Raw genomic sequence first — 27,561 nt, 5'->3', positions numbered from 1 at the left:
CCTTGAATCACTGCAGCTTCATGCTATAGGTACATTCTAGAATATGCAGTTAAAAGAAAAAAAATCAAACAAGCTGGCATTTATATAGCGCTGTGTATTTTTAAAAATTCATTTCATTTGTGCGACTTGGGTGTCACTGGTTGGCCAGCTTTTATTTCCCATCCCCAGTTGCCTTCGGAGAGTAACTTGCAGTAGTCACAAGCATCACAGAATAGTACAGTGCAGAAGAGGCCCTTCAGTCCATCAAGCCTGCACCGACACATAAAGTGTCCTGACCGACCCATCTAATCCCACTTGCCAGCACGTGGCTCACAGCCCTGAATGTAATGGTGTGCCAAGCGCTCATCCAGATACTTTTTTAAAGGATGTGAGGCAACCCACCTTCACCATCCTCCCAGGCAGCACATTCCAGACCATCACCACCCTCTGGGTAAAAAAGGTTTTCCTCAAATCCCCCCTAAACATCTCACTTCTCACTTTTACTTGTGTCGTCTCATAACTGACTCTTCAGCTAAGGGGAACAGCTACTCCCTATCCATGCCCCTGTCTCTTTAGGCCAGAGCAGGTAAGGACGACAGATTTCCTTCCCTAAAGGATATTAGTGAAGCAGGTGGGATTTTCCGACAATCAACAATGGTTTCATGGTCAACAGTTGACCTTATTTCCAGACGTTGCTTAACTGAATTCAAATTCCACCATCTTGGCGGAATTCGAACCCAGGTCCTCAGGACATTAGCTGAGTTTTTGAATGAATAGACGAGTGATAATACCATTAGGCTGCCATCTCCCCATTAGATTTATATACTATACAGTGCATTTACAGAGGTAAACAGGGCAGCCATTTTATACATAGAAAGGTCTCATTAGCAGTAGCCAGATAATCTTTTCCTCTTGGTGTAAGTTGAGAGATGTGTGTTGGTCAGACAGGAAGGCGCTTGTGACCGTATTGTTATGGGATCTTGCTGTGTCCACTAGAGCAGGCAGACAGGGGCATGATTTCACCTGAAAGGCACCACCTCCAAAATTGTAGCCTACATTGTATGCACAAGTCCTGGAATGGCCCTTAAATCTGCAATCTTTCGACTCGGACACTTAGACAAGTCAAGTACTAAAGTTTATTTGTTAGCGTCACAAGCAGGCTTACATTAACTCTGCACTGGAGTTACTGTGAAAGTCCCCTGGTCGCCACACTCTGGTGCCTGTTCGGGTACACAGAGGGAGAATTTAGCGCAGTCAATGCACCCTAACCAGCATGTCTTTTGGACTGAGAGAGGAAACCGGAGGAAAACCACGCAAACACGGGGAGAACGTGCAGACCCTGCACAAATGGTGACCCAAGCCTGAAGAAAAGTCACGGGTCCTTGGCACTGAGAGGCAGCAGTGCTAACCACTGTGCCACCAAATATTGGCAATTTGAAAATTGACCAATACTTTATTACTTAGTACGGCTTATGGGAAAAGCTGTTTTTGCAACCAGGTTTGGTGACAACCTTTTAATACTGATCCATTCAAGTGTAAGAAACTATTAACCCTGTAGAGCTATTCTAATGTTCAGTTGAATGACATATAAAGGATTGTTGTAAGGATATTGAAGATGAATTGATCATCTAGTAATATTCTAGATACTCTAAAGTCACTAATTTCAAAAGTCTTTCATGGGGTGTTGGTCACCATTTATTGCCCATCTCTTGAGAAGTTGGTGGTGAGCCACCGCCTTGAACAACTGCAGTCCATGTGCTGTAGGTACACCCACTGTGCTGTTAGGGAGGGACTCCGTGATTTGCGACAGTGAAGGAAGGGTGATTTCCAAGTCTGAATTATGTGTGGCTTGGAGAACAGCATCCAGGTTATGGTGTTCCCAAGTGCCTGCTGCCCTTGCCCTGGGGGTGGCACAGTGGTTAGCACAGCTGCCTCACAGTGCCAGGGACCTGGGTTCAGTTCCCAAGTTGGGTGATTGTTTGCACGTTCTCCCTGTGTCTACGGGTCTTCCTCCAGGTGCTTCGATTTCTTCCCGCAGTCTGAAAGACGTGCTGGTTAGGGTGCATTGGCCACGCATAATTCTCCCTCAGTGTACCCGAACAGGCACAGGAGTGTGATGACTCGGGGATTTTCACAGTAACTTCATTGCAGTGTTAATGTAAGCCTACTCGTGACACTAATAAGTAAACGTTAAGGTGGTAGGGGGCATGGGTTTGGAATGTGCTGTCTGTGGAGCCTTGGTGCGTCGCTGCAGTGCATCTTGTAGACGGAGCAGATTGCTGCTACTGTGGGTCGGTGGAGGAAAAGTCAGTCAAGTGGGCTGCTTTGTCCTGGATGGTGTTGAGCTTCTTGAGTGTTGTTGGAGCTGCACCCACCCAGGCAAGTGCAGGGTATTCATCACACTCTTAATTCGTACCTTGTAGATGGGTGACAGACTTTGGGGATCATGATGCTGGTGTTGGACTGGGGTAAACATTTTGTGATTTTTGTGGTCAGAACTCCCCACTCACCTGATGAAGGGGAAAAGTCCCGAAAGCTAGTGGTGTTTGCTACCAAATAAACCTGTTGGACTTTAACCTGGTGTTGTGAGACTTCTTACAGACTTTGGGGAGTCAGGAGGTGAGTTACTCACCACAGAATTCCCAGCCTCTGACTTGCTGTTGTAGTCACAGTGTTTATATGGCACAGAATTTGTACTGATCAACTAGATACTGTATGTTAATAATGATCGGGTGTATAAAACATCTGTCATGGGGTTTTTTTTCCAAGGTTATGGCTGTCACAGTAATTTACTTACTTTAAGTGGTGTAAAAAGGCCATTGTATGTCTTGGTAAAATCAATGGAATTGATTCCTCGCTACCAGAGTGGTAGGGAAAATGGAGGGGGGGAAGGTGTGAGTAGTTTTAGTGATGAAGGATGAAATCACTTCAGTGAAAAGAGAGGATATAATTTAAGGTAGGCAGGCAGTGGAAACAGGAGGTTTTAAAATTCGAATTTATCATATTCCCATTGGTAACAGCTGCAAAGCACTAGATTCTGTAAATGCAGTGATTAAACAAACTTGTAGCACTGGCAAACTAAAGGTTATTTATTAATGTAGGCTTACATTAACGCCGCAATGAAGTTACTGTGAAGATCTCCTAGTCGCCACACTGTTCGGGTGCACTGAGGGAGAATTTAGCATGGCCAGTGCACCCTAACCAGCACATCTTTCGGACTGTGGGAGGAAACCCACGCAGAAACGGGAGGAAAATGCAGAGTCCGCTCAAATAGTGACCCAAGCCGGGAATTGAATCCAAATCCCTGGCGCTAACCACTGTGCCGATGTGCAAAACTACTTTGACTATAGGATTTTGACCGTTGTAGAGATTGGGATAATCAGAATAACTCATGCCAGAATCATAGTCAATTTCTTGAGCGTATTCTGAATAGGTGGCTGAGGGATGTGAGTGGGCAGCACAGTGGTTAGCACTGCTGCCTCACAACACAAGAACTTAGGTTTGATTCCAGACTTGGGTTACTGTCTGTGGGGAGTTTGCACATTCTACTCGTGTCTGCGTGGGTTTCCTCCGGGTGCTCCGTTTCCTTCCACCGTCCAAGGATGTGCAGGTTAGGTCGATTGACCGTGCTAAATTGCCCCTTAATATCCAAAGATTTGTAGGTTGGATCGATTTGCAGGTTAGGTCGATTGACCGTGCTAAATTGCCCCTTAATATCCAAAGATTTGTAGGTTAGATCGATTTGCCATGGTAAATGCGCAGTGTTATGGGGGCATGGCAGAGGGATGAGCCTGGAAAAGATGCTCTTTTGAGACAGTTGATGCAAACTCGGGTCAAGTGGCCTCTTGCTGCACTTCTTATATGGTTATATGATTTGGTGTTGATTTTGCAGTCGTTGCCAATAGATACACCATTTCATATTTTGAGAACTTCTGTACAGATATTTTCTCTTATTAAATCCATTCCAATAACCATCAGGGTAGATTTTTTTAAGTACATTTTCTGTATCAGCTTGTAATTAATATTATTCCATGGTCTGAACTTTAATCAAATTTAGATCAGATGTTTTCAACTGGCTGTTGCTCTCATCAAAATACAAATAATTGTTTAAAGTGTTAATTGTTCCATGAATGGTCCTAATGGAAGCATAATTGTGTACATCATAGAATTTAACTTTTTGCACAGTTGCTTAGGAAGTACGATATACGACATATTATTGTTTGAGTGCTATAGTTGTGGGAGGTTGTGTGGCTCAAATTGAAAGTTTCAGTTGCGTAAATTGCCTTAGGCCTGAGGGTGACTTGCTTCCACTCATGATGTTCTAATGTGGTTGTATGTCCAGAATGTGATCTGCAGACTTTGCCACAAGTGGGACAGGTGGTGCTTCAAAAATTCAGGTAGATGAATTCATAGGATTCCTAAAGTTCAGAAGATCGCCATTTGGCCCCTCAAGCTCGCACCGACCACCATCCCATCCAGGCCCTATCCCCATGACCCCAGATATTCACCCTGCTAATTCATCCTGACAATGAAGGTCAATTTAGCATGGCCTAACCTGCACATCTATGGAGTGTGGGAGGAAACTGGAGCACCTGGAGGAAACCCACACAGACACTGGGAGAATGTACAAACTGTACTCAGACAGTGACCCAAAGCTGGAATTGAACCCGGGTCCCTGGCGTCATGAGTCAGTAGAGCTAACCACTTGTGTCACCTTGCCCCCCCACCCCCCAAGTTGTTTGGAGGCCTGTGCATTCTCTTCAATGCTGCGACATCATCTCTGTCGATTCCTGACCATGTTGTTTTTGACGTGTTTGATGCCTTCCTGAATGAACCTTCTCCATTTTACTTGGTGAGAAACCAGGGACCCCCCCTCATAAGGTCCGCAGGGAAGTTTGACCTTTTCGGGAGTGCTTTGAAGGCAACCCTAAAGCATTTCCTCCTTCCTCCTGGAAACCTCCAGCCATGACCATGTTGTGGCTGGAGCAGTTGCTTCAGGAGCCTGGTATCATGTGAATCACATCCTGCCCAAAGGAACTGATTTTGAGTGACCGATGCCTTGACACTGGGCAGGTTGGCTTGGGAGAGGATGTTAGTGTTGGACTATATTTCCAGTGGAAATCCACAAGTAGTAACACAGATCTATCCAACAACTTACTCCTGACAGCCGCTTTTAATTAGACCAGTTGAAATTGAGCAGGAGTCCAAACAGCACAGTAAACTCTCGAGTGATTATGTGACATCAGTGGGGGATAGCTCCTGTTCTTGCCCATGTGTTGCTCCAGGCGGTGGTAACGACTACTTTCGTAACACGTGGATTATTTTGCCATAAGCCGTGTTGGGGATTTAGGATGAGGGTGTGTATATTTGCGTAGAATATATTACCAGCTGTATGACTTCAGTTGGCAATGTTGGAGATGGATTTTCAAAGTCAATGTCGTTAAAACTCTTTTTTATAGTTCCATAAATACTAATGGGTTGTTCTAATTGAAATATTATAGGGCTGCTTTTCTCTAAATGCATAATTCCATAAAATTCAACAAACAGTCTCATTGTACCTTCCCGTGAATAAATCGGAGGGCTCTGCTTTAGATATAGTGCACTGTTATTACACATTAGTGAGTGTCCCTGTCACTGTGTCCAGTTAGTTACTAAAATTCCCATTGGAATCTGTTTCAAGAACGATGCACGTGTTTTTTAATGTTGCCATTTTTATCTACTGTTAAAAACGTACCGAATAAATTGGGGTGACGCAATAGTTAGCACTGCTACCTCACAGCGCCCGGGAGCCGGGTTCAATTCCTGGCTTGGATCACTGTTGGTGTGGAGTCTGCACGTTCTCCCCGTGTCTGCGTGGGTTTCCTTTGAGTGCTCCGGTTTCCTCCCACAATCAAAAAGATGTGCGGATTAGGTGGATTCGCCATGCTAAATTGCCCTTTAGTGTCAGTGGGCTAACTAGGGTAAATGCATGGGGTTGTAGGGGTAGGGCCCTGGGCAGCGTTGTGGTTGGTGCAGACTCGATGGGCTGAATGGCCTCCTTCTGCACTGTATGATTCTATGAAACTCTAGCTAGGCAAGAATAATGGTACCTGTGAACCATACAAACTTCTTTTTCCTTCCCTTTTTCTTTGGAACCAGTTAATTAAATTTACCTTTTTGTTCTGTACCAGATGATTCACTAACTTGTGGCACAGTGATTTTGCAAATGATGAAGATAATAGTATAATAAAATAGTTTAAGTGCATTTAATATAGTGAAAGATGCACTTATGTGCCACCTTTACTATTTCCAAACAGGGTACGGTGGGTTTGTGATTGTTATTGGATTATCAATCCATAGGTTCTGAATTTAAATCGACCAGGAGTTTGAATCCAGTAAATTTGGTAATTTGTGGATTAGGAGCAGAAAGTGATCATGAAATTAACTAGTTTGTTGTAAAATCCTAACAGGATTAGTAAAGGGACCTGCCGATTCCTATTTGATCTGCCTATATGTGATTCTAATATCATATTGTTTTTAAGTTTATTTATCTATTTATTAGTGCCACAAGTAGGCTTACATTAACACTGCAATGAAGTTACTGTGAAAATCCACTGAGGGAGAAGTTAGCACGCCCAATGCACTTAACCAGCACGTCTTTCAGATTGTGGGAGGAAACCAGTGCACTCAAAGGTTCATAGAATCCCTACAGGGCAGAAGTCGAGCCTGCACTGACCACAATCCCATCCAGGCCCTATCCCCGTGACCCATATATTTACCCTGCTAATCCCCTTGACGACGAGGGAGAATTTAGCATGGCCAGTCTGCCTAACCCACACATCTATGGACTGTGAGAAGAAATCAGAGCACCTGCAGGAAACCCAGGCAGACACAGGGAGAATGTGCAAACTCCTCTCAGATAGTGACCCAAGCCGGGAATCGAACCCAGGTTCCTGGCGCTGTGAGACAGCAGTGTTAACCACTGTGCCCTACTCAACTGTAATTGACTCTGAACATCCTCAAGGGGATGGACAGTAACTGCAATCTTGTTAGTGCTGACTATAATCCCAAGAACATTTCTCTTAAAAGCTTAGTTTCCACCTTGCAATGATACTCGAGGTTATTTGTAATTTGAGTCGGTGGCAGATGGAAGCGAACTCCCTAATCCCAGCACCTGGTGATGTGGCTGCTTCGAGTTTGGGTCTGAAAGGAAAAGATTAAGCAGGCTGAGAATAAAAGAACTTCTTCCAATTCCCCAAATAATTCCTGCATTGCTCGCTCCAGCTGAGATAATAAAGTTGAAAGCAAGACAGAGTAGATTCAGAAAGAATGGTCCAACGGTGGGGGAGTCCAGAACTTGGGGTCTTCGTTTGAGGATAAGGAGTAAACCTTTTAGGACTGAGATGAGGAGAAATTTCTTCACCCAGAGAACGGTAAATGTGAGGAATTCACTACCACAGAAAGTAGTTGAGGCCAAAACGCTGTGTGATTTCAGGAAGAAATTAGATATCGCTTTTGGGGCTAAAGGGATCAAGGGATATGGGGGAAGGGGGGATCGGACATTGAGTTTGATGATCAGCCATGATCATAATGAATGGCGGAGTAGGCTCGAAGGATCGAATGGCCTCCTCCTGCTTCTAGTTTTTGTGTTTCTTTAGTGATATTGCTTCCTCCACTGGAGGAATCCCACGGGCTAGGTGAATTTAGTCCAGGTTCAGGAGGTATCTGTGTGAAACTGACCTGGCAATGATTTTGTCCCATCAATGAAGCAGAGATATACCACAACTGATCAAATCTGTGAGTTACCAGCCCAGTGTCACATCATGTTTTACCTCATTCTATCCAAAGAAACTGAACATTAAAAATAAAACCAGCTACAGTTTAAATTTGGTGATTGTGATTTGTTGATCATATTGCCCCCTTATCCTCTTCAAAATGTCACATTAATGCTAGGAAGCCTCAATGATGCCATTCAATCTGATGCTAACAGGAAAGTATAATTTAATCAAGTAAATGTGTAAAATGTTTGGATTCTTATGGCTGCCAGGTGAGAAAGTATTGTTTGATTTCAAGTTTCCCCAGTTTTCAGACGGGTTGTGCTAACCCATGTGAAAGATTAGTCAATGTTGAGTCAGGTCAATGGCCTTCATAAACTCACCAAGATTTTTGAGTTACTGGCGAGCCCCAGAATCTCTGTAGGGCGCCACAGTGGTTAGCACTGCTGCCTCGCAGTGCCAGGGACAATTCCAGCCTTGGGTCACTGTCTGTGTGGAGTTTGCACCTTCTCCCCATGTCTGCGTGGGTTTCCTCTGGGTGCTCTGTTTCCTCCCACAATCTGAAAGACGCGCTGATTGGCCATGCTAAATTAATCCTGAGTGTCAGGGGGATTTGCTTACGTAGGGTTACAGGAATAGGGCCTGAGTGGGATTGTTGTCAGTGCAGACTCAATTTGATCTGATTTATTATTGTCACATGTATTGGTATACAGTGAAAAGTATTGTTTCTTGTGCACTATACAAACAAAGCATACCGTTCATAAAGTATGTAGGTGATAAGGAAAGGAGAGGGTGCAGAATGTAGTGTTACAGCCATAGGTAAGGTGAAATAGAGAAAGATCAACTTAAGGTAGGTCTATTCAAAAATCTGGCACTAGAGAAGAAGCTGTTCTTGAGTCGGTTGGTACGTGACCTCAGACTTTTGTATCTTTTTCCCAATGGAAGAAGGTGGGAGAGAGTATGGCTGGGGTGCATGGGGCCTTTGATTATGCTAGTTGCTTTTCCGAGGCAGTGGGAAGTGTAAGCGGAGTCAATGGATAGGAGGCTGATTTGAGTGATGGACTGGGTTTTGTTCACAACCTTTTGTAGTTTCTTGCAGTCTTAGTCAGAGCAGGAGCCATTCCAAGCGGTGATACATCTGGAAAGGATGCCTCCTTCTGTACTGTAGGGATTCCATGATGATCTTTGAAGAAGGCAGCTCAGAAACCTTATGCTAAACCTTTATGAGCTACTGGTTTGGCCTCTACTAGAGTATTGTGTTCATTTCTGGGCCCCACACTTCAAGAAGGTTGCCAAGGACTTGGAGGCAGGCAGAAGAGAATTCATAGGGCTCAAAACCAGGGATAAGAAACAGCAGTTTTGTGGAGATACTGGGAAATGGAGATTATTTCCCTTTGGGGTGAGAAGGCTAAAAGGAGATTTGATATGCGTTCAAGCTTATGAACGATTACGATGGAGTAGATAAAGAGCTACTTTTCAGTAGCGGAAAAGTTGGTCATCAAGATTTCACAGATTTAAGATTATTGACAAGAGGAGATGGGGTAACATGACCAAACATTGAGTTATTGTGAACTGAACTGCAATGTCTAAAAGGGTGGCGAAAGCTAATATAACATTATATTCGCTAATATAACATTAACATTCTCATTTGAATGTTGCTTACACAACGCAGAGGGAAAAGCAACAATATCTTAATATCATGACCAATTCTGGGCACCGCACTTGAAAAAGATGCTAAAACTTCAGAGAGTGTAAGGAAAAGTTTTTTGAGAATGGCTCCAGGCATAACGGGCTTCAGTTACTTGAATAGACTGGAGAGGCTGAGGTGGTTGTTTGCAGAGAAGAGAAAGTTCAGAGGCAATCCAATGGAGGCATCCAAAATCCTGAGGGGTTGGGGCAGCTTCAATAGTGAGAAACCTTACACACTGTGCTAACTTGTACTGGCAGGAGTTCGATTTGACACTCCAAAGGGACTCTAATTTTATGTTGCTGTGGTCAGAACTTTAATCTTGAGGAATGACAAGTAAAATTAGGTTTAATAGAAAAAGCCTGAGTATAATCATGCCCTCAAATGATCTGAAAAGTGACTGTGGCCGCAGGAAGAAAGGTTTTTCTGACCACCTTAACTTGCATTCGTAATCAGAACTAATTGGAAGTGTTTGCTAACTCCTGATCAGAACACCCGTGAGTGTTAAACGAAAAACTGATGCAAAGGCTAACAGCTATGCTACAATGCAGAAAGCATAAAGTATGCAAGTTGGGTCTAATGCTAAATTTGACAACCATATCCTAATGGCTTGATTGTCAAATAATGGGGACGAGAAATATATCTTGAATCTCTGCTCTTGTTTAAAAGTTATCGGCTGTCTGTGTGTTTGCACAGTATTAAAGAATGTACACGTTTTCTGCCTCTTAAAATATATATGAACACGCAAGGGCGAACCTAGCAAGTGTTCCTTTGCGGTTATCTCATTGGAATGCTGCTACAGGTTCCAATTTACAGACTGCTTTATTTTGATTCAAAGCTTAGCATTATCTACTAATAGCTCCTCAGGGGAGCACATGTGGAAAAGAAGACCATCTTTCAGTCATTGGAAATGGGCAAAAAATCAAAATAAAGTCATTATAGTTAACTTGAAACTGACTGAGTGCAATTATGGTTTTATTGATGACTGGCTAATAGTACTTTATTCTCCAAACTCATTGCTCTCTTTCTCTTTATTCATTTTTCATTATTCACACTTTGTAACTTGTTTCTTAAGATAAGTGATTCTGGTTAGTTGTAACTCCAAGTACAGCATCATAATGATTACAAGTCAAAATATCTAACCCGCTTTGGGGTAAGAGTAACTTCAATAATACTGACGTCCACTTTGTAGACTTCAGAAGTTGTTGAAGGCTTTGTGTGTGTGGCTCTTTATTTCTTCAATCGCCCCAAGACACGACCACGTGATTGGCTTAACAGATAATCTCTTAATTTAGTTTGGCGTTGAGCCTTACAGACGAGGGACATCTCTCTTGCAGTGGAATGTGTGGCCGGACGTCAGGCTGTGGATGGGTTTGAATGGGTAGTTAGGATCTTGGTCAACTCGAGTCAACATGTCTTCCACACTCACTGGTGATCCCAAAGTGAACCTTCAGCATTCATTAAGGCCGATCCCAGGGAGAGAGCCATAATTACTGGGATTTGACACTGGCTGGATTGGAGCCACCCATGAAGTTTGTTCCTGCTTGCTATCTGAGACAAAAAGTGCTCATAGAGTCCCAACAGTGTGGATTTAGCCCATTGAGTCTGCACTGACTCTCTGACAGAGTATCTCACTCAGGCCCTCTCTCCTGCTCTATCCCTTGTAATTCCACATGTTTCCTATTGCCAGTCCCCCTCACCTACACATTTTGGGACACTTAAGGGGCAATTTAGCATGGCCAATGCACCTAACTCTTTGAACTGTAGGAGAAAACCGGAGCACCTGGAGGAAAACCATGCAGACGTGGGGAGAACACGCAGATTCTACACAGACAGTGACCCAAGTCAGGAATTGAACCTGGGTCTCTGGAGCTGTGAGGCAGCAGTGCTCACCATTGTGTGGTACTTGGATGTGGAACACATAACCAGTATAGTAGCAGTTTAAGTTTTCCTCTGGGGGAGGGTTTGAGATTGGGATGTGGGAAGGATACTACTTGGGGTGAATGGGATCAAAGATGATGAGGAGGAAGTAGGATTGGGCTGTTGAGTTGGACACACAGCTGTGACTATGATGAATGGCGGAGTAGGTGCAAAGGGCCTCCTCCTGCTCCCACATTCTATGTTTCCATGAAGCACTATTCCCGGATGGGTAGGAGATAATTCAGAGGTTTTTATCGCAGGTTGTTGATCCCCCTTAGAAAGGACTAAGGAAATGATGTCTTTGGATGATGATAGGGGTGCAGGTCGGTGATGGGAGCGTTTACAGTTAGAACTCCACTCAGCATTGAATAGAATTTCAAGGTTGTGAATGGTGTGTTTTGGAGGGAGATGGTGGGGAAGCAGTGGATTGTTTGTGGCAGGGTTAATCGTTTTGGTCTTTCCAATGTTCGATAGGAAATTGTGGCTAATCCACGACTAGGTATTGTCAGTTATTCTGACAGCACCGGCAATGGCAGAGTAGGCCTGGCTAAACTCGCCATCAACAAGTCCAGGCAGTAGCTGATCAAGGGGGTAATCCAACCTGGCTGTCTGCCCCCCTGCTGCGGTTGCATTGATTGCCGGGTGTCCCCGGAGAGCATGTGCTGTCCATGGACACTGCTGAGGCCTTCCATGCCCATTGGGCACCGCAGGAGTGTGTTACTGACCCTTTTAATCACTTTTTGCATTGATGTTTTAAGTTCCATTTCGGCTTTGTTTGTGTTTCAGGTGGTTCCCCTCAAAGAGGCAGTCCCCCGCAACCCCCTCCACCCCCAACCTCCCCCTTGCTTTGCTTCTCTGTTTAAATTTGGTTTCATTGTTTCACCAAAGAGAATGACAAAGAAAGACTGAAGGGATAGTGGAAAAATAAAGCAGTGTGTTGTCCGCAGTGTGGAAGCTGAGCTTGGGTCTCTGGATGATATTGAAGCGATAGCATAATGAGGAGGGGGTCCAAGAAAGGGGTAGACTCTCTGAACTGGACACAGAAGAAGTTAAGCATGCAACAGATGCAAGCGAGCAAAGTCAGAAGAAGGCGTGGATTAACATTTTGTCAAGAGGGGGCAGTTGTAGGAGTGGAGGCAGGCACTGTTCACAAGTAGGCTTACATTAACACTGCAATGAAGTTACTGTGAAAATCCCCCAGCCGCCACACTTGTACCTGTTTGGGTACACTGAGGGAGAATTTAGCATGGCCAATCTACCTAACCAGCATGTCCTTAGGGCTGTGGGAGGAAACCAGAGGAAACCCACGCAGACATGGGGAGAACATGCAGACTCCACACAGATAGTGACCCAAGCTGGGAATTAAACTCAGGTCCCTGGCACTGTGAGGTAGCAGCGTTAACCACTGTGCCACCTTGCCACCCCCTAAAGACAGTTACATTCAACTTAATGGTGGCATGGGAGAGGGCAGAGATTAAGGTGAAACACTGTGGGGAAATGTTTTGAGTTTCCTGTGCTTAACCTGGTATGACAGCTGGGGAGGCTGAACGTGAGCTGTACGTACCTGATACAAGGCTTGTCCAACAATGCCAGTGTCAAAGCAAAGGCTGAAATGTTTTACTTGGATTGGGTTGTAATCACATTATAATGTGACAGTCTTAAAACTGAATGTGGAACATTCTGATTTAGAGATTCTCATAATAACAAATTACATTGAACAAATAATGTGAGCTTTGTTTCTGCTTTTATTTTAAATCTTCGCAAACAGTAAAATCTGGACTGCTAAAATTTCTATTAAAAGTAGCAGTTGCTTGAGTCTTGTAAAATAAAAAATATTGCAAGTTAAAATGCCTGAAGGGTGGCACAGTGGTTAGCAAGGCTGCCTCACAGCGCCAGGGACCCGGGCTCAATTCCCAGCTTGGGTCACTGTCTGTGTGGAGTTTGCACATTCTCCTCGTATCTGCATGGATTTCCTCCCACAGTCCAAAAGATGTGCGGGTTAGGTTGATTGGCCATGCTAAATTGCCAATAGTGTCCCGGAGTGTGTAGGTTTAGAGGGATTAGTGAGGTAAATGTGTGGGGTTACGGGGATAGGGGCTGGGGTGGGATTGTTGTCGATGTAGACTGGATGGGCCAAATGGTGTGTCTCTGCACTGTAGGGATTCTATGGTAGAATATGTTGTAAAGTGTTTATAGTTTTACAGCAACGAACAAAGATGTGTCCCTGAAATGCATAGTGGTGCTTTATTCAGCTGCTCTGACACATCAGTACAAATGCATTTAGGACATTGTGGGTTATTGAAGGTAATGGTTTCATCAATAAACCTTGGTAGCACAGCACTAAAAGAAAAGGTGCAATTATTTTACTTCAGTGTCTGACTTATTAGAAAGGCTGAGACCCGACCAAATTAGTGATTTGACCTTTTTGTGCCTGGGTTCTCGAGTGCCCGGCGGTGTAAACGTCCTGGTTTGGACAAAGCTTGGAGGATGATCACCTCTTGCCCTTTTGGATTGATTGCCATGGCTTCTGGTTTCCTGGTCCTCTCTGTGAATTGGAGCGAGGCATTCAGTGTAATTGCTTCGCTTGTGACGTTACTCACCCTTCAGTGCAAGCTCAGCAGTGGTGTACGTTGTTAAAGCAGATACTTGGAAAAGGAAGAAATGGGTTACTTGCAAAATGAAACATCCAGTATTGATGATTACTGCTGCAAATTGCATCAACTGCTTACTTTACCCTTTTGAGATGAGTTGGGACAGTGGACTGAAATCAATGAGGAAGAAGAGTGCTGCTCCGACAATTCAACACGTACGATTAGAACCTGAACATTGCATGTTATTCTCAACCATATAAAATATTTTGCAAAGCATACTGAAATTAAAATAAAAACATTCAAATAAACTTTGAAAATGTGTAAAATATGTACAATTTAGAGAATGTAAATATTTGACAAGCCACAAATTTAACATTTGTTTTCTCCAGGCTAGCGAGGTTTGTTCGCCAGCAATTATGAATCATAAGAAATAGGAGCAGGAGTCGGCCATCTAGCCCTTCGAGCCTGCCCCGCCATTCAATAAGATCATGGCTGATCTGAAGTGGATCAGTTCCACTTACCCACCTGCTCCCCATAACCCTTAATCCCCTTCGAGCGTAACATTTAAAAACCCAGTGAAGCTCAAACAATGGGACATAACCTTAATAAAGTTTTAATTTAAAGCAGATCAGACTAATGTGGCACGGTGGCACAGTGGTTAGCACGGCTGCCTCACAGCGCCAGGGACCTGGGCTCAATTCCCACCTTGGGTCACTGTCTGTGTGGAGTTTGCACATTCTCCTTGTATCTGCATGGGTTTCCTCCCACAGTCCAAAAGATGTGCGGGTTAGGTTGATTGGCTAAATTGCCAATAGTGTCCCAGAATGTGCCTCACGGTGCCAGGGACCCAGGTTTGATTCCTGGCTTGGGGGTGCACTGTCTGTGCAAAGTCTGCACGTTCCCCCCGTGTCTGCGTGGGTTTCCTCCGGGTGCTTCAATTTCCTCCCACAGTCGAAAGACATGCTGGTTAGGTGCATTGGTCATGCCAAATTCTCCCTCAGTGTACCTGAACAGGTGCTGGAGTGTGGCAACTAGGGGATTTTCACAGTAACCTTGTTGCTGTGTTAATGGAAGCCTATTTACAACACTGATAAATAAACTTAATGGTGTAGTGATTAATGCTGGAAAAAAGACTGACAGTTCAAGCATCAAATGTGCAGGGACAAATACTGTCCAATTAATGGTTCAGGTCGATGACATGTCATCAGGAGTGGAAAAAGTTAGAGATGTAAAAAACCTAGAGCAAGTAGAGAGGACCAGCAGGCGACAGTGAATGGTTATAGATTAAAAATTTAACTGCTTAGATTTTTTTTTAAATGGCACATTTCAGTTTAATTAGTTATAATGAAATGAGTTTACTACAGTTTCATAATTCGGAGACATTCAAGAAATACTTCCGTCCAGATAAGTTAATAATTTAGCTGCATTCCCTCCAATATTTCACTGTATTAAATATTAATTTGGCACAGGAAGGATATCTAATATGATGTACAGATTGGGGTTGTGTAAGGTTAACTCGGATAAGTGGCAATCAGAAAGCTGCAAAAAGGATTTGGAATGAAGGTGACTTTATTTTTGGAACAGGGCAAGCCTTTCACTGATGAGTTAACTTCCACGAGATATTTCACTCTGTAAAGGTGATAGCGTCTTGTCAGATACGTCCAGTGTTCACGTTTCAGGCCGCTGATCTTTTAAAAAAGGTCATCGACTTTAAATGTCAGCTGGTTTTTCCCTTTTCCGTAGGTCCTCACCCAAAGATGTGGTTGCAGTTCCTGAGCATGGCGACTTTAAGTAAAACAGATGAATCATTAGGTTTCCTTGGGGAATCAGTGTTAAATCTGGAGTAAGGTTGCTGAGGACAAGGCAAAAGCAGTGTACAAGTTGAAGGACTGTACTGTACACGTGCAGCACGGCATTCCTAGCTAGAATAACTTACAGAATGAAAGGAATCACTGAATATAGCAGAAATACTGTACACATTCTAATTGAATGTAGAATATGAACATAGAATCCCGACAGTGCAGAAGGAGGCCATTCAGCCCATCGAGTCTGCACTGAGCACAATCCCAACCAGGTCCTACCCCCATATCCCTACATATTTACCCACTAATCTGCCTAACTTACGTATCTCAGGGTTCTAAGGGGCATTTTTTTTAGCATGGCCAATCAACCTAACCTGCACATCTTTGGACTGTAGGAGGGAACCGGAGCACCTGGAGGAAACCCATGCAGACACGAGGAGAATGTGCAAACTCCACACAGACAGTGACCCAAGCCAGGGATCGAACCCAGGATAAAACAGAATCACCCAAACTAGTCCTAATTAGTAAAGCTGCTCTGTCTCAGCCACAGCACTCTTGAAACTCAGTTCAGATTTTTCTTGCTTGCCTCTCCACTCTCTCGTGTGTGTGTGTGTCTCTCTCTCTCCCACTCTCCCTCTCCTTAATCATGGCGGGGGAGAGACCAGAGTATAGCAATGGGGGTGGGGAGGCAGTGAGGGGAGAGAGGCCAGTGTGCAACAGTAGGGGGGAGGGGAGCAATGAGAAGAGAGGGGGGACAGTGCTCAGACTATTTAAAGATGAAAAAGGCAACACAAATCAGAAAAAAACAGGCCCTAAAGAATAAACAACATTAAAATGAATGGAATTAAGCAGAATGTCTTAAAGTGAAGTTTAAAGTTTCTTTATTAGTGTCACAAGAAGGCCTAATTTAACACTACAATGAAGCCACGTGTTGGTGCCCGTTTGGGTGCACTGAGGGAGAATTTAGCATGGCTGATGCACCTAACGTCTTTTGGACTGAGAGAGAAAACCGGAGGAAGCCCATGTAGTCACGGGGAGAATGTGCAAACTCCACACAGACACCGGGAATCGAACCCGGGTCCTTGGTGCCGTGAGGCCGCAGTTCTAACCACCGTGCTGCCCCTGAGGATTTATTATACTGCTCAGACATCCTCTGTATTTTGGACTCTCAAATAGCTATATGGTTATGACTTTATAGAACAAATAGAAGATCAGTGAGGAGATTTCTAATCTATTTCTGTCCAGTGATTTCAATACATATTTGTACTGCCGGAACATTTGCATATACGGAATGCTGCCAGTTTTTGAGAGGGAATCATTTCCCAGTCACCAATTCTGCCTGAAGCTTTGGGCGCATTGATCTTCTGAAAGCCTGTTTTGAGAGAAACAGTCTTTTGTACAGGGTCTGACCTTCATTCAGTATTTTAACTCCACTCAGCAGCTGTACAGAGTGGAGGAACCATGGGCGTTTCAACGTGGGGAGCGGGAGAGAAACTGGATCTTCTGAGATCTTTCCTGCCAGATCCCTCCCTGTGCCATCTTGTTTTCTTATTTTCTCCCCTTTCCTTCTATCTGAAATATTTGGTGACACATGTCACCAAATTTGACATTGACGCAGCAGAGGCCAGAGCGATCATACTTGGTCATTAAGCTGATAGAAAAACATGTATGGGCTGAATGGCCATCTGTCATTTATCCATGGAACCTCTTCTCTTCTGCTAACTAATATGCACCAGGTTTAGATCTTTCTGGTACATTTTAACCCCAGCTTCATGTTGCCTTCTCCTTCCTAAGATGTCATTTTTCTCATAGAATTATAGAATCCTTACAGTCAAAACAATACCATTCAGCCCATTGAATCTGCACCAACATTTGGGCAGACTATCTTCCCCAGGCCCTCTTCCCCTGCCCTGTCCCCGTAACCCCACACATTCACAGTGTTTAATTCCCCCTAACATCTTGGGACACTAAGGGGCAATTTAGCACGGCCAATCCACCTAACCCACATATCTTTGGAGTGTGGGAGGAAACTCACGCAGGCACGTGGAGGATGTGGAAACTCCACACACACACACAAAGTGACACAAGGCCAGAACTAAACCTGGTTCCCTGGCGCTGTGAGGCAGCGGTTGTAACTGTGCCGTCGTGCCACTATCAGGGTCAGTGTCTCGTGGAAACCTCAATACTGTTAGGGCAGATTTATCACCTAGTATTTTTCGGCATTTTACTAATTGGGCTTAAGCTCAGATGAGGAGCTGGAAAGTAACCTTTCCACTGTCATTTGTGTTTTTCAATAAATTCATGGGACATTGGTGTCGCTGTCTGGCCAGCATTTATTGCCCATCCCTAGTTGCCTAAGAGCAGTTGAGAGTTAACCACATTGCTGTGCCTCTGGAGTCACATATGGCCAGACCAGAAAGGGATGGCAGATTTCCTTCCCTAAAGCACATTAGTGAACCGGATAGATTTTTCCGACAATCAGTTTCAAGGTCATCAGCAGATTCTTAATTCCAGATTTTTTTTAAAATTCAAATTCCACCGTCTGCTGTGACGGGATTCAAATCCAGGCCCCTGGAACAGTAGCTGAATTTCTGGATTAATAGTTTAGCAATAATACCACTAGGCCATTGCCTCCCCTTATTTGTATATTTAAGTATTGGGGATTGTGCTTTAAACAGAAGCCGTATTTTGTTATTACCCAACATTACAATAAAATCTTATTGACACAAACATGTACAAATGGGTAATGTGGAAATTGCATAAAATCTCAAATCATTTAAAATGTTATCAGATCACTGAGTAAATGTTTGGTGTAAAGTGATTGGCAAAGAGGCTCAAATCTGAGCTAGTCTCTTTGAAAACAGGCGTGAGTTGCTCTGTGTTTTGTATGTAATTTTGAAACGTAACATTGGTTACTGTGGTAAAATGATGCTCTCGCTCTTTTGTTTGCAATGGAATCGATCGAATTTAACTATCAGTTCAATAATTCAAAAGCAGTTGTATCCAGCTAGGGGCCAAGCAATAGATTTTGGATTTTCTGTTTCCTGTGGTTAACATTGCTGTGTCATATTGCGACTGAAGCCCCATCTTCCCCCTTGGGAAGTCCCTAGGCACGACTCAAAGAAGTGCAGGAATTTACAGCCCAATAGTTATTCCTGAACTATGATCTGTGCATCATCTCATTTCTAGGAAGCTGATGCGTACAAGCTGGCTTCCTACATTACAATAATAATCAAATTAATTTGTTGACTGTAAAATGTGTTAAGTCCTGCAAAGATACCATATAAATAATAAAAACCTCTTTCCTAACGCATCTCACATGTATTAATTCACCTTTTTCCAAGTTTTTGTTCCCCATGAATGGGATATGTCGCTGGCAAGGTTCAGTGCCTATCCCTAATTGCCCTTGAGAAGGTGGTGGTGGGCCACCTTGAACTGCTACCATCCATAGATACCTCCACAGTGCTGTTAGGGAGGGAATTCCAGCATTTTGCCCCAGTAATGGTGAGGAGGGATGACATACTTCCAAGTCGGGATGGTGTGTCGTCTGGAGGAACTTCCAGCTGACGGTGCATCTGATGCCCTTGTCCTTCTACACCAGTCCAACAGGTTTATTTGGATTGGTGTTCAGTACTGAGGCTGTTGCAGCAATGTTGTTGGTGTGAGGGATGTTGGTTTAGAGTGCTGAGACGTCCATTGTGACAAGTGTTCCTGGTTCAACTGGTCCATGGGTGCTCAGTTTCTATAAGAAGTGTCACGACAGAAGCTGGGAGTTCCCAATAAACCAGTTGGACTTTAACCTGGTGTTATGCGATTTCTTACTATGCCCACCCTAGTCCAACGCCAGCGTCTCCTCCTCTTGTCCTTCTAGCTAGTAAAGATGAGGGGCTGGATTTTACGACCAAGCTTGGGCGAGATCATAAAATCCCACCCAAGGCCCACGGGAGATTTCCGTTCTGCGAGCCCCTCTCGCCCTGATTCCGGAGCGAGGCGGCAGAATTCCGGCCCAGGAGTTTGGTGTTGAAGGAGCCTTTGCAAGTTGCTGCGGTGCATCTTCTCGGTTGGGCACACTGTGCGTCGGAGGGAGGAAATGAACGCTTGAGATGGTGTGAGTGCCAATCAAATGGGTTGCTCAGACCTGGATGCGTGTCAAGCATTTTGAGTTCAAGCCCTTGCTGAAAGAAACTGCTTTCTGCACTTGTCCCATACCCTTGAACGTTGTGAAGTTTCAAGTGCTCATCCAAATACCTTTTAAAGGTTTCTAGCCTCCCCTATCCCCCCCCCCCGGGCAGGCCATTTCCAATTCCCACCACCCTCTGAGTGTTTTTTTTTCTTAAATCCCCCCCCCAAATCTCCTGTCCCTCACCCTAAAACTATGTCCCCTCAACCAAGGGGAACAGCTGCTTCCTATTCATTCTGTCTGCGCCCCTCGTAATCTTATCCACCTCAATCATGTCCTGTCTCAGTCTCCTCACACGGCCATATGTAGTTTCTTGTAGTCTTGGGCAGAGCAGGAGGCATACCAAGCTGTGATACAACCAGAAAGAATGCCTTCTGTGGTTCGTCTGTAGAAATTGGTGAGAGTCGTAGCTGACATGCCAAATTTCCGTAGTCTTGAGGCGTTGATGGGCTTTCTTATCTATAGTATCGGCATGGGGGGACCAGGATAGGTTGTTGCTGATCTGGACACTTCAAAAAAAATTGAAGCTCTCGACCCTTTTTACTTTGTCCCAGTTGATGTTGACAGGGGCATGTTCACCCCTACGCTTCCTGAAGTCAATGACTATCTCCTTCATTTTGTTGACACTGAGGGAGAGATTATTGTTATCAGTTCACCAGACCCTTTATCTGTTTCCTGTACTCCATCTTGTAGTTGTTTGAGATCTGACCCACTAAACTATTAAACCGCTTTCTAAACTTGAAGAAAAGACCAGGAGTATCCCATACTCATAGAACCATAGGATGTCCTTTGTGCAGGAGGAGGCCATTCGGCCCATCAAGCCTCTACCGACTGTCCAAAAGAACAACTCGCCCAAGGGGAAATTTAGCATGGCCAATCCATCTAACCTGCACATCTTTGGATCATACTAATCCTGTATTGTTGCTATATGCTGTGTATCCATGAAATCTACCTCCATTAGTCACACTGTCCATTTGATCATGTATGTTTGACGTTTTTGCAAATTGTACCCCCTTGTATTTGGAGATGTGGTTTTCCCCATGTTGGGACGGGCTGGATAAGGGAGGCAGTTGACAGCAATTAGCAAAGATAAATGCTTGATTGCTGGCTTGGACACAGTTTGAGTTATTGTCAGTTTTCTTTATCCATTCATGGGACATGGGTATCACTGGCTGGGCCAGTATTTATTGCCCATCCTTGGAGGCAGTTGTGAGTCAACCATGTTGCTACGGCTCTGGAGTCACATGTAGTCCAGACCAGGTAAGGATGGCAGATTTCCTTCCCCAAAGGATGTTCGTGAACCAGATGGGTTCTGACAATTGACAATGACTGAATGGTCATCAGTAGATTCTTAATTCCAGATGTTTTCATTTGATTTATTGACATAGAGTGAAAAGTACTGTTTCTTGCACACTATACTGACTGTTCATAGGGGAGAAGGAAGGGAGAAGGTGAAAAATATAGAGTTACAGTCAAAGCTAGGGTGTACAGAAAGTATTAAAAGCTTAGAACGAGAGTAGAAGATAGAATTAGAGGGTATGCAGGGGACAGCTCGCAAGAAATCGCCACATTCCATCACCATCTTGAAAAGATGTGCCAAAAGGTCTCTTACTGTGCTGTAAAACTCAATGATTCTGTGATTTCTGAGCCAATAGAGTGCAACCATGTTGCTGGAGGCTTAGGATTGAGTCCCTCCCCCTTCACCCCTCCCACGGTTGGTTTGTGCATCATTTGGGACTGGGGAGAGATCAGCCATGATCTGATTGAATGGCAGAGCAGGCTGGAAGGGCTGAATTTGCCCCCACTTCTGCTCCTAATCCCTATAAAATGGGGAGAAAATGGGGTCCACGGCAAGAAATTTAATCTCCTCTGAGAAGAGAGAAGTCTAATTGGCTGCCTTGTTTTTTTTTGCAGTGATAGTTACTTTGCACGTGTGCGAGCAGTGGTGATGACCCGTGATGACTCGAGTGGAGGTTGGGTGCCACTGGGAGGAGGTGGTCTCAGCTGTGTCACTGTTTTCAAAGTCCACCTGGATGAAAGTGGCTGCGATGACTTTCTTATCCAAGGAGAGAGGCTCCGGGACAAAACGGTAAGAGCCAAGGCGTTTTTAAATTAAATCATTTACTTTCATTTGTACTATGGCCAGAATGATAGGGAGTGGGATAGCTTGATCTTGGGTTCGGGCATAGCTCAGCACAACATCGAGGGCCGAAGGGCCTGTACTGTGCTGTACTGTTCTACATTGAGACCAGAGATCAGTTATCAGTAACATTAGATTGCAGGAATACAACTTCTATTTGCTGCACTATTTCTATGTTTGAGTTTCAATCGTTCGCCATGTTTATTTATCGTGCGCTCCTCATGTGATGATGTTTTGTTAACCCTAAAAAGTTTATGGCCGGAATGTTATTGTCCCGCCCGCCACAGGAGTCTGAGTGGGCGAGGGGTGGTCAATGGGAAGGTCTGTTGACCTCGGGCAGGATTTCACAGCTTCAGGATGAGCGAGGCTGTAAAATCCCATCCATTGTTTCCTGACTATAGTCTCATTGACACCCTACAGTGCAGAAAGAGGCCATTCGGCCCATTGAGTGTGCACCCACTCTCCAATAGAGCATCATACCCAGGCCCTATTGCCGTAACCTCACATATTCACCCATCTAATCCCTCTAACCTACACATCTTGGGACACTAAGGGGCTTCTTATCATGGCCAACCCACTAACCTGCACACCTTTGGACTGTGGGAGGAAGCCATAGCACCCAGAGAAAACCCACGCAGCCACGGGGAAAATGTGCAGACTCCAAACACTGACCCGAGTCCAGAATTGAACCCGGGTCCCTGGTGCTGAGGTAGTAGTGCTAACCACTGTGCTGTTCGCTGCTGCTTATTCAAAATTCCTTGTTTTAAAATAAAGTCAAACTATCCAGTGATACAGGTCAGGCAAGTTTAATAAAATAGTATAATGTTAAGATTATAATTCAAACTGAGCAGCGATGAGTTTTAAAGGGCGGATTATGTTTATAGTTTCCTGCCATTCATCCTAATTCAATGGACATTCATGTACTCATGACATCCCCAAGTGGGGTTGCAGTGTGGCACAGTGGTTAGCACTGCTGCCTCTCAGCGCCAGGGATCCAGGTTTGATCCCTGGCTTGGGTCACTGTCTGTGCGGAGTCTGCATGTTCTCCCCATGTCTGCATGGGTTTCCTCCCACAGTCCAAAGACGTGCAGGTTAGGTGCATTGGCCATGGTAAATTTTCCCTCAGTGTACCCAAACAGGTGCCGGAGTGTGGCGATTAGGAGATTTTCACAGTAACTTCATTGCAGTGTTAATGTAAGCCTCACTTGTGAGATTATTAAATAAACTTTAACTTCTTTTCTCCTCCTGTGATCTCTTCCTATCCCTGCTCTCAAAAGGTAAATATGCATTGATAAAGTGCCTTACTTGGCTACCAGCCACCTCTGTGTTTTACAGCGAATTAAGTATTTTTTGATATTGCCATGTCAGAAATGTGGCAGCCAATTTGCAAGCTCCCACAAGCAGCAACGTGACAATGACCAATGTAATCTCTTTTCTGTGACATCGATTGAGGACTGAATGTTGGCCGGGGCAGCTGGGATAACAGTACCACTCCTCTTCCATGTAGTCACGTGGGATTTGGTTTACGTGCTTGCCAAGAGGGGATGGGATCTTGGTTTAAAGGCTCATCCAAGATCCAACACATCCAGCAGTGCAGTGCTGGAGAGTCATAGAACTTTTACAGCACAGAAAATGGCCCTTTGGCCGATTGTGCGTGTGTGTGTGTCTATCAAACACCCATCTCTTCTAACCTCATTTTCCAGCACTTGGTCCAGAGTTTTGCACGTTTTGTCATTTCAAGTGCTCATCTAAATACTACTTAAATGTTGTGAGGGTTCTTGCCTCTACCAGCCCTTTCAGGCAGTGAATTCCAGATTCCCATCCATGGACTGGGTGAAAAAGCCTTGGTATGCTCAACTTGAACTTAGCACTGCCGCCTCACAGCGCCTGGACCCCGGGTTCAATTCCAGCCTCGGGCCACTGTCTATGTGGAGTTTGCACATTCTCCCCATGTCTGCGTGAGTTTCCTCTGGGTGCTCTGGTTTCCTCCCGCAGGAAAAAATTTGCAGGTTAGGTTGATTGGCCATGGTAAATTGTCCCTTAGTATTCGGGGATTAGCAGGGTAAATGCATGGGGTTGTGGGGATGAGGCCAGGGTGGGCTGCAGGGAAAAGCCTGGGAGCTACAGGCCAGTGAGCCTCACATCTGTGATGGATAAGTTGTTGGAAGGTATTCTGAGAGACAAGATCTACAGGCATTTAGAGATGCAAGGACTGATCAGGGACAGTCAGCATGGCTTTGTGAGTGAAAAACCATGTCTCGCAAATTTGATTGAGTTTTTTTGAAGGGGTAACCAAGAAGGTAGATGAGGGCAGCGCAGTTGATGTTGTCTACGTGGACTTTAGCAAGGCCTTTGACAAGGTACTATGTGGTAGGTTGTTGCAAAAGGTTAAATCTCACAGGATCCAGGGTGAGGTATCTAAATGGGTACAAAATTAGCTTGATGACAGAAGCCAGAGGAAGCAGACTCGATGTGTTGAATGGCCTCCTTCAGCACCGTAGGGATTCTATGATTCTTCTACCACCCATAAAGAGAATGCTGGAAACTATGTTTGAAGCCACAGCTGAGTCAGAGTTGACACATCAAACCTGTCTCAAATCTCATTGCCTCTGAATGATTACCATCCTTGAAAATGTAGCCTTCTGACTCCTCCACCTCAGAACTTGAATCTTTCCTTGAAGCACTCTCTGGAATATTGAGACCCAATCCCTTTCTGCCCTCCAGACATCATTGGGAGCTTAGGCCTCATCAGAATTAAAAATGGAGGGGGAGCAGAGTAAAATCCAGAATAAAAGCAGCACACTGAAGAAAGGGAAGAGGAGATGTAGAACTTGCTATATTGCGTGTGTTAGTTTGTTTGACTGTGCTAAAGTGCCCCTTAGTGTCCCACAATCATAGAATCCGACAGAAGGAGACCATTCGGCCCATCACACTGAACACAATACCACTGAGGCCCTTTCCCCATAACACCATGCATTTACCCTGACACAAAGGGGCAATTTAGCATGGCCAATTCATCTAACACGCACATCTTTGGAGTGCAGGGGGAAAACTGAGCATCCAGAGTAAACCCACGCAGACACAGGGAGAATGTGCAAACTCCGCTCAGACAGTGACCTACGCTGGGAATTGAACCCGGGTCTCTGGCGCTGTGAGGCAGCAGTACTAACCACTATGCCACTGTGCCACCCCCAGTGTCGGGGGAGGTTACGGGGATAGGGCTCGGGTGGGATTGCTGTCAGGAGCAAGCTCGATGGGCCAAATGGCCGCCTCCTGAACTGTAGGGATTCTATGATTCTAATATACCAGAGGAGCTAGGGAATATGCAGATACATTTTAAAAGAAAAATGCAGAAAAAGCAGACCAGAAGGAAAGAGCACAGATTAAAACCAAGAGGAGGAAGAGTGTGAGAATAAAGTGATTACACAGGCAAGCCCAGTCTGGGAATATATACATTCATCAATTATATATTGAAACTATTGCACACATTACACTTCCTGACAGTATGACTTGCTTCCTCTTCCAGCCCCCAGATTTATCCTGGTTGATGATATTCCTGTTAGCAGGCCATGTGTCTGCTCAGTCACTGAGTAACACCACAGGGGATCTGCACGTCAGTAATTGCGAATGACTCTGGCGTGCACTTTCTGTGTCACCGTTTAGTCATGTCTAAGGGGCTTGTTGAACACAAGCATGCTTCTCAACATATTCATACCATATCTTCATCTTACTGTTGGGCTGTGACTAAATATTTGTCCACGGAACAAGTCCTTACAGTGTCACTCCTGATTCTAAACTTAAAACTTAAGATTTATTTTATTTTTTGACTTCCAGTTCCTTTGTGGGCACGTTTTAATTCAAGCAAGCTCTTCTCTGGCAACCCGTTCCTGCTCCGACTGCTATCGCTTCCTGTATTTTTTTTGTAATGTGACTTCTACATTTTCCCTCAATTACTTAGTCTGACTTTTGCTGAATTAGTTTGCAGCAAGGCTGTTCCTAGCAATTAAGTGAAATAAAGTTTATTAATCACAAATAGGCTTGCATTAACAGTGCAGTGAAGATACTGTGAAAATCCCCTAGTCGCCACACTCCGGCGCCTATTCGGGTACATTGAGGGGGAATTTAGCATGGTCAGTGCACCTAACCAGCACGCCTTTCAAACTGTGGGAGGAAACCAGAGCACCCGGAGGAAACCCACACAGACACGGAGAATGTGCAGACTCCATATGGACAATGACCCAAGGGAATTGAACCTGGGTCCTTTGCACTGTGAGGCCGCAGTGCTAACCACTGTGCCACCGTGCCATTGCCTTTACTGATATTTCATTTATGTAGTGGGGTGGAGTGTGTTGTGGAGAAAGAAATCTCCATTTTTTTCCTAAGCCATTCCCAAACATTGCTTTTTCTTTCCCGTTCTATTTAACCTTACAGGTTTTTTAAAATTCTTGAATACATCGATTTTACGGTAGCAGTTTTCCCTGGACGGCACAGTGGTTAGTGATGCTGCCCCCATTGCCAGGAACTCGAGTATGATTCCTGGCTTGGATGATTGTCTGTGCAGAGTGCGCACATTCTCCTCGTGTCTGCGTGGGTTTCTTCCGGGTGCTCTGGTTTACTCCAAAAGACACAAAAACTAAAAGCATGAGGAGACCATTCGGCCCTTCAAACCTGCTCTGTTATTCATTTTGATTATAGTTGATCATCGAATTCAGTATCCTGATTCCCCCCCACTTCCCCCCATATCCCTTGATCCCTAGTTTCTTCTTGAAATCAGACAACGTTTTGGCCTCAACTACTTTCTGTGGGAGTGAATTCCACACATTCTCCACCCTCTGGGTGAAGAAATTTCTCCTCACCTCAGTCCTAAAAGGTTTACCCCTTATCCTCAAACTATGATCCCTAGGTCTGAACTCCCTCATCATCGGGAACATTCTTTCTAAATCTACCCTGTCTAACCCTGTTAGAATTTTGTAAGCTTCTACAAGATCCTTTCACTTTGCTAAACTTCAATAAATGTAATCCTAACCAACTTGGTCTGTCCTCATATGACAGACCTGCCATCCCAGGAATCAGCCTGGTAAACCTTCGCTGTACTCCCTCTATTTCAAGGACATCCTTCCTCAGATAAGGACACCAAAACTGCACACAATACTCCAGGTGTGGCCTCACCAACGCCCTGTACAATTGCAGCAAAACATCCCTATCCCTATCCTCAACTCCTCTCGCTATGAAGGCCAACATACCATTTGCCTTCTTTACTGCCTGCTGTACCTGCTCACTTAGTTTCAGTGACTGATGCACGAAGACTCCACTCAGTGAGTATCCACCTCTTTCAATTAGCACCCATTCAAGTAATAATCTATCTTCCTGTTATTGCTACCAAAGTGGATAACCTCACAGTCATGTTGCATCTGCTATGCAGATGTCCACACATTCAGTCTGTCCAAATCACACTGAAGCATCTCTGTATCCTCCTCACAGCTCACCCTCCCACCCAACTTTGTATCA

General features: G+C 44.6%; 1 protein-coding gene across 2 annotated transcripts in view; it reads left to right on the top strand.

The window, feature by feature from the left end:
• The window catches only part of spred1 (sprouty related EVH1 domain containing 1), a 100,168-nt gene that overhangs the window by 10,285 nt on the left and 62,322 nt on the right, over positions 1–27,561 (top strand). For both annotated transcript variants that reach the window (XM_080203154.1, XM_080203153.1), the window contains exon 2: positions 21,828–22,002. In XM_080203154.1, coding sequence (XP_080059280.1) covers positions 21,828–22,002 — 175 coding nt within the window. The remainder of the gene's footprint in view (positions 1–21,827; positions 22,003–27,561) is intronic.

Source organism: Carcharhinus amblyrhynchos, chromosome 14, assembly GCF_965287045.1.
Source record: "Carcharhinus amblyrhynchos chromosome 14, sCarAmb.v2.hapA, whole genome shotgun sequence".
NCBI lineage: Eukaryota > Metazoa > Chordata > Chondrichthyes > Carcharhiniformes > Carcharhinidae > Carcharhinus > Carcharhinus amblyrhynchos.
The sequence above is the reverse complement of the archived record's forward strand: the minus strand, read 5'-3'. Positions and strand labels throughout refer to the sequence as shown.